Source organism: Asparagus officinalis, chromosome 7, assembly GCF_001876935.1.
Source record: "Asparagus officinalis chromosome 7, Aspof.V1, whole genome shotgun sequence".
NCBI lineage: Eukaryota > Viridiplantae > Streptophyta > Magnoliopsida > Asparagales > Asparagaceae > Asparagus > Asparagus officinalis.
Window position 1 is genome coordinate 34,451,902 of NC_033800.1, and position 13,090 is coordinate 34,464,991.

A 13,090-nucleotide genomic window follows, 5' to 3' on the forward strand; every position below is an offset into this window, starting at 1 on the left:
GGAGCTGCCCGAGATCGATCCTCGCCGCCCAATCCACGTGGCAGCTCAGGTTCCTCTCTCAACCCGACGATTTCTACTTCAACACTCTCCAGTCCTCAATCCTCAGATCAAGAACCCTCATCAAGGACCTGGTCAACGCCGACGATGTTGACGAGATCTCTATTGTTGACAACGCCACCACGGCCACCGCTATCGTCCTCCAGAGGGTTGGGTGGGCCTTCACCGAGAACGTCTTCAATAAGGGCGATGCCGTCGTCATGCTCCATTATGCTTATGGCTCCGTCAAGAAGTCCATCCAAGCTTATGTGGCGCGTGCTGGAGGACACGTGATTGAGGTCCAATTGCCTTTCCCTGTGTCGTCGAGTGAAGAGATTATTGTGGAATTCAAGAAAGCTTTGAACCTGGGGAGATTGGATGGGAAACGAGTGAGGCTTGCGGTGATTGACCACATAGCTTCGATGCCGAGTGTGGTCATTCCGGTGAAGGAGTTGACGAGGATTTGTAGGGAGGAAGGGGTTGATCAGGTTTTTGTGGATGCGGCTCATGCGATTGGGAATGTGGAGATTGATGTGAAGGAGATTGGAGCAGATTTCTATACGAGCAATTTGCATAAGTGGTTCTTTTGTCCTCCTTCTGCGGCGTTTTTGTATACTAAGAAGAGTTTGGCTTCTACTGATCTGCATCACCCGGTTGTATCTCATGAGTACGGGAATGGGCTTGCAATTGAGAGTGGGTGGATTGGAACCAGGGATTATAGTTCACAACTTGTTGTGCCGGCAGCAATTGAGTTTGTAAATAAGTTTGAGGGAGGGATTGAGGGGATTCGGAGGAGGAATCACGAGAAGGTGGTGGAGATGGGGAAGATGCTAGTAGAATCGTGGGGGACGTGTTTGGGGACACCGGCTGATATGTGTTGTAGCATGATTATGGTTGGTTTGCCAGAATCTTTGCGGATTGAAAGTCAGGAGGATGCTATGAAGCTCAGGGCACATTTAAGAGATGAGTTTAAGGTTGAGGTACCAATATATTATAACTCGTTGAAGGATGGATGTGTGGGAGAGAAGAACGGGGTTGGTTCGGTTTCTGGGTATGCAAGGATTTCGTGTCAGGTGTATAATGTGGATGATGACTATTACAGATTCAGAGACGCAGTTAATAAACTTGTTAAGGATGGATTCACCTGCAGAATGATTTCATCTAGCTAGGAAGGTTTGAGATTTGAACTTCCCAATTTCTATTTCCATTTATCAGCTAGCTTTTGTGATGTAATATTCCTTAATAATACTCTACATTACCTGGGTATTGCTATTATGAATCCGTACCCAACAGGGACTGATACACACCTGATACTCCTTAAGCACTTCTATAATGTGTCATTGTCGTAGTATTGCATGTACACATATATTTGTTCTGACATGTATTTAGATATATAATGCCTATGCTTTAATTTAAAATGCTCATCATTACTTCTTGGACATGTATCCTACACTTCACATCCGCTTCCTGAAATTTGCTGAACGTGTCTCAGATTCATTTCACTCCATACCTGGTTCATAACTATGATTTTAAAGGTCATTTGGGTATCTAGTTAAAAAAAGTGGTTTTTCGGTTTATAATCTACAAAATAAGAGAAACATAAAACAATGTAAGAAATTTAATTTCATAACATATGAAATGACAAAATATTATTGGTCTTAAGGAAATTATTTATTCCAATATATGTATATAGCCCTGTCCCCATACCCTAGTTTTTACATATTTTCTGTGTCTTGCACCCACACCTGATGGTGCCCTTATCCATGCAACATAGTTAATACTTGATATGAGTGCTCTTGTTCTATTGAATAGCCTGCTACTGAAATATATCTGCCATACTATGAGATACCTACTTATTGGTGCTACACTTCGTAGACCTCCCTCTGTTTTGACTTTTAAATATTGTTGCTTGTGTGTACTTGTACTACTTATGAATTGATGCTTTATTGTTTAACAGAAGTTCAAACGACTGCCCAGACTTTACTCATAAATGAATTTAGATCTTTGCCTAGTAGCTTTTAATTGGATAAGTTCAGTGATCAGTCTACTACAATTGGATTTAACTCTCCAATCACTACAATTGTATTTAACTCTCCAAGCCTAGGAAATATGTGCTTCAGAACTTTGAGTACAGTCTATAAATCTTAAGGTATTAACTATTAATGAACTTTGATCAGAAGCAAACATCTTTATTTTGGTGATAAATTGGACTTGAGTCCAAGCAGAAGACTTGTTGTACTCTCAAGTAGACTGGGTTAGTTGAGTACATGTATCCACACACAGCTTAGGAAAAATTATCCTATTTATCTCACCTTCGTCAACATTTGTTCGACACTCAACTATACCTTCTTTCACCATTGCAACAAATGTTTTCTGTTGATCAAACTTATTGATAGCAGGTACATCATTCTAACCAAACAATTTATGGAGCAGTTTAGTTGCAAAAAATATATTAAATTTTATTAAGATATAACACATTGTCCAAGATATGAAAATTACGCACGCTTATAGATAAATTTGCCTCTAGTTGTTGTTTGTGCAATGTCTTGAGGGAAAATATTCATACTGCAGATTGTGATGAAAATGTCAGGAAAAAGCTTCTTTAGTTGGTGAATGAAGGTAGAGAAGTTTCTATGTCATCATTTTATGTATTCTCTGACATATGTTGTAATTGCCTAATTGGGAAGGCATTTACACAATTAGTGATCATGTGCCATATTGGATCTCTTAGACCCTGGTTGCATGTAAGATTTATGTCTTTATTAACCATATCATACATTCAAAGTAAGTTGTGACACAATGCTCATCACATTTAGGTGACGAGGACTGCCAGCGGCACTCGCGCTGCTAACAGCCCCTGGCTTTCGCCCCAGAAATAGGTGGGCTGGGTTGGGTTAAGGGTTAACCCAACCCTTAAACCAACCACACCCACTCTATTTTGGGGGTGAGAGCCAGTGGCACTGCGTGGATACCACTAGCATTCCTCTTAGGTGACACTAGCGTCAGCACTTAGAATCTCAAGAATCTTTGTGCGCATAATATTAAACTATCAGAGCAGTTACAAGGTCATCACAATATCACATCATACTTTAATGCTTTGTATATCATTAGATTTAGGACATAAATTTCCATTGGATAGGGAGCACCAACTTCCTTGGAGCTATTCTGAAAGCATTCTTCAGAGAGATAAAACTTAGTCTAATTTGTTGGAGAAAATAACCAATCCGGTGAAGAAAGGTTGTGATGTTAGAGCTTTTGCGGTTGACATGAGTCATCACATTGAAACGTAGAATTCTCCATACAGTGGAGCTTGGTATGTTGATATTAATTATGTTGATCAAAAGAGATCCCTATATTCGGAAATGTTGGACATTCAGCTTTTAGTTGTGCTTGAGTTCATAAGTAAAGGATTGAATTCTCAACCAAAAGTAAAGCGGAAGGAAAGAAAGGGGAAATAGAGTTTTAGCGGGAGAAAGGGTTAAGAGGATTAATTTTGAAGCAAAAGCTAAAGACATCTTTCTATATCTATTTGAAAATTGTGCATTTTATGATGTTAAATCACCTTTTCTAAATTAGACTAGTGTATTGTTTACAAGCATATAATCTTCAAATATGCTCATATGTTGGCCTTCCTCGTAGAGTCAGTTCTGGAATTTTTTAAAAGTATCTTATTTTTTTTAGGATCAGTCTTTTCTTATATGATTTGCTATGAATTTGTCAGATGCACATAAATGCAATTAATTAGACAGTTAATACCATACATAGATATGTATCTTGCGTGCATATTTATTTTAGGTTTTTTAATTTGTTGATTGAATTCTTTATTTAGTAAAAGTCAGTTTATACCTATATGTTTGTTGGTTGTCTTCTAAAACTCTAATTGATCGAAAACTGAACATTAGCTATTTTCATGTTGCTTTGTAAAAAAGTGTTTAGCCTAGGGATCTAGATAATTAAGGAGTTATGTATTGGGGTATATTTGCACATTGGACTTGGAAAAGGTCATTGACAATGTCAATTCTCAGGCTTGGGTTCACTGGAATTATTCGTTGGGCCTTGTGTAATTCTTCAGTATACTGTATGTGATTTCGTCATTAACTTATTTTTTTGTTAGTAATGCTCAGGAGTTTTTGGAGAAGATTCCTTCACAGGAAGATTGCTGGTAACTAAGGAGTGAGCTCAATGCCACTTATCACTCACAGGCATGCCATAAGAAGTTTAAATAGGCGTTCGCGATAATGTTTAAACATAGGATGTTGTATAGTTGGTTTATTCTAAGATCATGCTCTAGGCTTTTACATGTGCAAGATTTGTGGATGATCATCTCAAAGGTCATTGATTCTTTGAGGGAAATTTTGATTTGACAGCTTAGGAAGGTGAAGATTATCTTGAATTATTGTGCGGTTTGTTTGAGTCGACATTTGTTAGGGAATTGATAACAGAGAAATTTAATAATACTTTCTAAGGAGAAAAGATAACTCTACTCAAGGTAGGATACTTATCTAAGTCCAGTGATCCATGAAAGGAGGTATATGGATCACTTTTTGCTAGGAGACGAATACATGGAATAAGAGCTCCTCAAGGGGATATTAGCTTGCCAAATGTGGACATTATGGCATAGTTCGTGAAAGACATAGGATTATTAGGGTAGCTTTCTATTTATACAAGCGGTTTCTTGCAAACAATGGCATGCCATACCATGGATATGATCACATGGTAAATACTGAAAAACAGGCCAAACATGGAAATTACATAAGAACAATCTTTCATTTTTTAAATGTATATGATATATTTAAAGCTCTTGATCAAAAGATTGGTTTTAGCAGATTGTTATATTTAATGCTGCTTACATCTATAAAGTTTAACTTCCCATATATATTTATATGGATTTTGTAAGCATCAACGCTTTATCTTCATCTCATCCCATGAAAAACTTTTAGCTTATTTTACTTTTTTGGTCTCCTATTAAAAAGTACAGAACTTTTTGGTTTCGGGATGTTCACAGTTTGCAATTAAATTGTATGTCACATTCATTTTTCATTCCGCAATCTCATGTTTTAAAGGAAATTAAAGTTATATACAATTCCCAGATTTCCATTAGCATTGTTTAATATGGAGCTAACTTGCTTTGATGTGTCTTGGCATATTTTCTGATCAAGACATTGTGATTGGATTGTTTTACATTCATAGCATTTGAGAAATTCTTGCATTTTTACTGCACCAGTCAAACATCTAAATATCTGGCATATTTTTACATTTTCTAATAGCAAACATTGCAATGTCTTTAGGTTTTTAACTTAAAAAAAAGGGGAACTTTTGGGAGTGAGAAATAAGAAGGGCTTGTTTGGATAGAGGGGAGTAGGGGAGAAGGAAAGGTAGGGGAGCCCCCCCACCCCACCCACCACCACAAAAAAACGTAAATAAGGAAAAAAAATTGAACCTAGGGTAAGAGAATTCCCTTCCCTTCTCTTCTCTCCCCTATTTTCCCATAACTTCCCCTTCTTCCAATGAAATCTAAACACAGTGAAATTATTGGGAAGAAGTTCCCTCCTCTTGATGCAGCTACAAAAAGTATTGTGTTTAACATATACAACTTTTTAATAGTAGTGTCATATGTAGTTCTAGAGGTATACATGTGACCATATGTTATATAATACACTCAAGGTTAGAAAAGTTGCACTAGTTGGAGGGGACCCAGTATTTTTTTTGTTTTCTTACCTGAATCTATTGCTTCTTTATAGACATTACATACTTTCTCCAACTGGAGGATTTGGGTGTTCTGAGTGGCGTTATGTGATTGACAGTGAATCTGATTGGTACCAGGAACCTATCGATTACGAGAATATTAAGTATCCTCGTGGTGCAGCCATCTTGGGTTGCACCCAGTAAAAGAGCAAGGGAAATGAAAGGAGAAGGCGAGGAAAAGTGAAAGCTAACAGGTTCAGATGAACATTTTTGAGCTGTAATAATGACCATATTCCAACAAAATAACAACAGTTACTAGTTATTTTCACGCAAGACGGTATGTCAGATTGTTATTTTCATTCTGATCACCTTTCCTGTAAAACTTGGAAAATCCAGATCTCGTTAATAACAAGAAACAAGGACCAAGTTGGTTATTTTATTTGCAGTTTAACATACATTTCCTTATGTTTTTGAGAAATAGCCTATTTCTTTTTACCTTATTGGTGATTCCCTACATGTCCATTTGTTTTGAATTATTAAGTGAACATGCCCTTTCTACATCTAGCAATATACAAATTGAGTTAATAATGAAGTTTAAGGCATTAAAGCATTGTTCACTTATATAGGTAACTATATAGTAAAAATTTACGCTCATTTTTCCCATTCACCATTATTTTAATGAAAACCGTCATATTTCTCCATTAAGCCAGGACCAAAATAAAATGTTTGCTAAATGAATAAAATCTATAAATTTGAGCTTGTTTTGTCCTCTAAATTGTAAAAAATTAACTTAAGCCATGCATAATTATTGTAAATTAGTATTAATTAATTTCTTGCACCAGTGGAGGCAAATGAAGCTTATAGTTGTAAACTAACTCAAAACATAGTCTTTTATTCAACTTCGTTAAGGACAAGTATGTTATTTATTAGAAACATTAAAACGTATAGGCTAAAACCCCCCTTTTTAGTTCTTTAACTTACACCTGTTAATATTCATGCAAGTACAACAAACTGAGGTATTTTTTAGAATTTTTTTCTTTAATTAAAAGTTTGATGATGTCTCAAGCTTACCCCTGAAAATTGTTATCTGCTAATTTCACAATTTATTCTGATATTCTGGAAGGAATATCTTTTCAGTTTTCAGTTTTCAGTTGTGACCTTCAATCTTAAACCAGAGTATGTTTCAGTTTGTTTTATTTATTTATTTATTTATTTTTTTTATTTTTTATTTTTTGTTTTTCTCTTTTTTTTGGGAGGAAGGGTATGTTTCAGTTGTGATAGGTCTCTCCTACATGTCACTTTGTTAGCGTGATACTTGATATTGATAATGAAAAATTAGCAAACTCCAAGTTAAAGATGTAATGTTTATTTTCTAGATAAGACATAAAAGAAGTACCTTCTATATTGAGCTTTGGTAATTGATATCAGAAGCAAAAAAATGGCATACTCCTGGTAAGAGTAAACAGAAACAAGAATCAGGAAGTCAGGATACCTCCTTAAGACCAAGTGCAATGGCAAGGCAACTCAAAAATTATTACATCCAATAGCAAGGCAAATTGAAAGGCAAATGAAAAAGTTGGAGAGAGAAATACAATGGAAGGCAAATTTTGCCTTTGTGTTAAATTTCTTGTTGGGCCCCGCGTGTCATAAAGTTTTTACAATTATTCTCACCTTGTTTTTAAATGACTGTTTTGATCAATAATTACTCGAAATTAATTTTTTATTTTTTCACCACTATTTATTATTTTTCAAGATCTATTAATAGAGCTTGAGTTTGTGTTATTTGGACAAAGCAAATAAAACTTAATTTTTTACTTAATTATCATGATTGAGTGATGTGGAGGAAAGATAAAGTAAAAAACTTTTTGAAAAATTAGTTGATGTGGAATTGAAAGGCAATTGAAAAAGGCAAATGATGTGGAGGGAGAATAAAGTGAGGTGGAAGGAGAGAGAAAGGCAATTTTTGCCTTGCCGTTGAAGATGGTCTAAGCACTGCATCAGGTATTTGATGTTGACCTTTCTATGATTGAGAAAAATTGATGCAGCTATTTTGCTAAGCAAACTGACATAAGTTCATGGAGTTCATGCATATGAATTATTTACGTCTGCTGCTGCTTATGGATCTGAAAAATACTAGTCCCTTAAAGATCCAATATCTTTAGTTAAGATATGGTTCATTTGCGAAAGCCATTGACTCTTTTGGCCTGCAAATGTAACATTTATGTTTAGGTATTAATTGTTATTCAGTGAAACCCATTATCTATGTTTTCTAATTCTTTTTTTTTCACTATGATTCGCTGCAGTTTTCTTGGTGCCCCGATATAATTTCATCCGTCTTTCACTGGCTGGAGGAGCGTGGTAGGCTATCATCTGATTGCAGTCGGTGTTAAACGGATAAATGGGTTCTCCCTTCTGAGCGGAACACTTCAAGTAATAGTCACTTCTCACTGCTGCATTTTAACAGTGGCGCTATGCGCACATGTAGTTCTAAACTCCAATAATCGTCAGCAATTTGTGCAATATATTACATAAATAAGGGTGTTTTCTGTAAACCTTATGCCTAACTGAGATTGTAGGGAGGACTTGTGTATTTGTTGCAAGGTAGATTTGGTAACTTATGAGAAATCAACTTGGGAATTGAACGATGGATGTATGTTTTCTTATTAAGGGATAGCTTTGGATCTTTGGCATATGGTCTTGTGGCTGGATGTTTAGTGATGTTCATGGCGGTGCATCGTATGTATGTCGTAGGATATTAGTTTTCAGATATATCCTATTTTTTATGCTATAATAGTATGAAATTGCTTCTGCATGCTGCAGTGGCAACTTTGTATTGTGCAATTTCCTATTTCAAATCAAAATGAGTTATCAATTGGAATTTTGGAACTGATGACTGTCTTGATGAAGTTCGGATGATAAAATTGCTACCATGATTTGGATTGTCCGACTAGAAAATTTTGTCCTACTTTATAAAAAACTAACTTAGAGTATTGCAAACATTGAAGGAAATAGACCTTTAGTCCTTCATCCTACTCAAGATATACGGGCAATTCGAGGATTCTATGAAAATAGGAAACAAACCGAAATTCTCGATATTAGAATGCTATCCGCATCCAACATAAGAAATACATGCATACCGATACAAGATGCGTTGAATTATAAGCGCTACTTGATAATGTGGAGCTGTTATACTAGAAGATTCTTGATTTCTCTCTTCCCCGATCAATCACATAGTTGCAACTGAAATTGTACTTTTATTAACCTAAACCAAACATAGAAACTCAATTCACAAACCATTGACATGTTAGGGATTCGAAACAATCAAATCGAATATGTGCCCTTCCGGACCTCGTGTTTGAGAGTAGGAAAGTAGAAAAATCACCACAAATAAAAAATAAAACTTGCAGGAAAGTAAACAAGAAAGAACACACCAGATTTAATGAGGTTCGGCAACGTGCCTATGTCCTCGGGAGCCACACCACATAATTTTTTGATTAATTTGAAGAAGATTACAATGCCCACAAATATTTTTTTTATCTCTCTGAGATCTCTCTCTCAAGTAGCTGTCAAAACCCTCTTTTTTACATGTTTCACGTAACCCTAAAAGCGTTTAGGTATATATAGGATCCCAGCCCAAAACAGTTTCCAAATAGTTTAGGGAACTGGAAATCCCGTTCCCGGTCGACCGGGCCGTGTGCTTCGATCGACTGGCCAGAATGTCAATTTCGACAAGGTTTTGGTGCATATTTACGGTCGACCGGATCAAGGCCCTCGGTCGACCGACCAGAGCTTTGATTTCTACCTGTTTTCTGGCAAGCGTCACGATCTACCGGATCTCCTCTGTCGGTCGATTGGGACCGGACTGTTTTCTTTGTCTTTTTGATTCAGCTTTGGGTCTACATACTTAGACTAACAATCTCCCACTTAGAGACCAAAGCACTATCAATGAGCTCACCCGAACTCCTGCCTTCTTCTCAAGCATCTTCTCCTACACGGAAAAGAAAATCCATTCTTCAAACATCATCAATCCGGTGATCCCACCGATCCTCCTGATGTGGCTCCGCCTTCATCTCCTACGCGTGAAGGCCAACTAAAGTTGCGCACAACTCCAGTTTCTCGATGATCACTGCTTCCGTTAACATATACGCAGAATTTGTCTCCCAAAAATCTTCTCTAGCTGTAACTTCCCGTTCTCAATCAGCGAGCATATGAAATGGTATCTTACGTCGATGTGCTTCGTTCTGACATGATATACTGGATTCTTGGCAAGGTGTATAGCGTTCTGGCTATCACAATAAAAAACTCTGTTTCCCCGCATCAGATCCAACTCTTCTAGGCACCTGGTCAACCGAATCATCTCCTTGCTGGCTTCAGTCACTACGACATACTCTGCCTCAATTGTGGACAATGTTATAATCTTCTGTAGACGTGAGACCCAGCTCACTGCTGCGACGCCAAGGTATAAACATACGCTGTGGTACTTCGCCTCGTATCATGATCACCAGTGAAATTCACATCCACATATCCCCGCAGTACCAAATGCTTCCTCCTGAAACATAGTGGCTTGTTCGTAGTCCCTCTCAAGTAACACAATATCCACTTCATGGCCTCTCAATGCTGCTTTCCTGGATTGCTTGTAAACATACTCAAAACTCCCACCGTATGGGCAATATCCGCCCTCATGCAAACCATCCGTACATAAGACTACCAATGGCTGATGAATATAACACTCTGCTCATATGATCCTTCTCTGCATCTGTCTTGGGTGATTTTTCCTCAGATAACTTGAACTGACTTTTAAGGGGCGTGCTAACAATTTTAGCATTCTGCATGTTGAACCTCTGAAGCACCTTCTCGATGTATTCAGCTTGACTCAACTTCAACGTCCCTTCAGCTTCATCTCTACTGATTCGCATCGCAAAAATTTACTTCGTTGCACTCAGATCCTTCATAGCAAAATCCTTCACCAACTGCTTCTTCAAGTTGTTTATCTCCTCTAAACACGGTTGTAACCAACATGCCATCAACATATAATAATAACACGATATAGCTGGACTCAAACCTCTTGAAGTAGCGACAATGATCTGAATTACATCTTCCATAGCCATTGTTCTGCATGAAGTTGTCAAACTTCTTATACCACTGTCTCGGAGCCTATTTCAAACCATACAAGCTCTTCTTGGGCTTACACATCATCTCTTTATTTCCTTCTTCAATAAAGCCAACATGTTACTTCATGTAGATTTTTTCATCCAAGTCACCATGAAGAAAGACAGTCTTCACATCTAACTGCTCAAGGTAGAGATCTTCTGTAGCTACTAAGTTCAACACCATTCTGATGGCTATAAGCTTCACAACGGGAAAAAAATATCTCTATATAATCCACTCCTTCTCACTGTTGGAACCCTTTTACGACTAATCTAGTCTTATACCTCTTACTTCCATCACTCTCATGTTTGACCCGATAGACCCATTTATTATGCAAGACTTTTTTCTGTGCAGGTAGCTGTGCTAACTCTCATATCTCATTCGAGTAGAGAGAATCCATATCTTCTTACATCACATGCTCCCACGGCTGAGATTCACTAACTTACATAGCTTCCTCATAGCACTCTAGCTCTCCGCTATCTGTTAAAAGTAAATAATCAAGTGATGAGAGATATTCAGGATTCAGTTTGGGTACCCTAGATGACCTTCTAAGGTCTACGCCCTAGGTAGTAGCTTCTGTACTTGAAGTCTTCTTCGTTCTTCGGTCAGAACTAGCACTATCTCCCCCATCTAGAAGTTCCTCCAAATCTATGTACTCGGATCCATCTGTATCCTTAGTGCTGCTCCTACTATTTTGGTTATCTTTGGAATTATTCCTGTCCTTGTACATCATCTCCTCATTGAATTTCACATCCCTGCTCCTGATAATCTTCCTGTTCTTCTCATCCCAAAGATGATACCCGAACTTATCAATGCCGTATCCAATGAATGTACACTTCTGTGACTTAGCTTCTAGTTTATCCCTGATATGGTCACTGATATATATCACACAACTAAATACTCACAAGTGTGATAGATTGATCTTCTTGCCACTCCAAACCTCCTATAGAATCCCAAAATCTAATAAAACTGATGGCCCATGATTAATCAAGTAAGCTGCTGTATGCACCGCATCCGCCTACCTTAGGTAGATCTACATGTAATCGCATGCTCTTAGCATGCTCCGTTAATGTCTTGTTTATCCTTTCTGCAACGTCGTTCTGCTGCGACGTCCCTGGAGTAGTCCTCTCCAAATGAATCCCGTTTAGAGCACAAAACCTCTTGAACTCCTCCAACTCATATTCTCCACCGTTGTCCGATCTCATATACTTCACCTTTAGATCTGTCTCGTTCTCCACCATGGCTTTCCACTTCTTGAATATTCTGAACACCTCTGACTTGTGCTTCATGAAGTATACCTATAACTTCCTCGAGTGATCATCGATAAATGTGACATACTATGTCGAACCGCCAAAAGAAGGCACGCTAGCTTGGCCCTATACATCTATATGAACAAGCTCTAGCTTCTGAGCTTTAGGTGGCCATCCACCCTTCTGAAAGCTGACCTCTTCTGCTTCCCGTAGATGCAGTCCTCGCAAACACCAACTTCTACAGAATCGATGCCGGTTAGTTTTCCCTGTGAGTGTAGAATCTGTATGCCCTTCTCACTCATGTGTCCCAACCTATTGTGCCACAGATCCGTACTCTCCTTGCTAGCTGCAATTGCGAGGGTGTCACTCACAAGTGAGGTGAGGTAGAGAGTTCCTGTTTTGTTACCTCGGGCAATCACCATCGTACCGTTGGAGATTTTTCACGAATCCCCAGTTAATGTTAAAACATAGCCTTTCGCTCCAAGTTGGCCAACCGAAATAAGATTCTTCTTTAGCTTCGATACATGTCTGACATTATTCAGATTCCACTTAGAACCCTTCAACTGTATTTGCACATCATCTCTTCTAACAACACTGTAGGGTTCATTATCTCTCAAGTATACTTTTCCAAGATCACCGGCTATAAAGTTATGAAGAAACTTCCTATTAGCAGTAACGTGGAACGAAGCTCCCGAATCAATAACCCATGAATCAGAATCGCTATCCATACCAAGGATCAATGCATATTGTACGAGATGAGCCTCTTGTTTATTTACATTCTTCTTTTGTGCTTTACAGGCTAAAGACATATGGTCCTTCTGGCCGCAGTTCCAACACTTCCTTTTGATAGGCCTAACTTTTGAGTTTGACATCTTCTTGGTTGACTTCGATCGATTCCTGTTCTGGTTATCCTTCTTCTGGCTTCTGCCTCTTTGCTCGAGATTTAGGGCTGATCCTGAACTGTAGTAGCC

The 13,090-nt window shown here is 38.0% G+C and overlaps 1 protein-coding gene across 1 annotated transcript in view; it reads left to right on the forward strand.

The window, feature by feature from the left end:
* LOC109846945 (putative L-cysteine desulfhydrase 1) overlaps positions 1-8,411 on the forward strand; it is a 12,121-nt gene extending 3,710 nt beyond the window's left edge. Inside the window, exons 2-3 of the mRNA XM_020416186.1 lie at positions 5-1,209; positions 8,025-8,411. Of these exons, the coding sequence (XP_020271775.1) occupies positions 5-1,205 (1,201 nt within the window). The 3' untranslated portion in view covers positions 1,206-1,209; positions 8,025-8,411. The remainder of the gene's footprint in view (positions 1-4; positions 1,210-8,024) is intronic.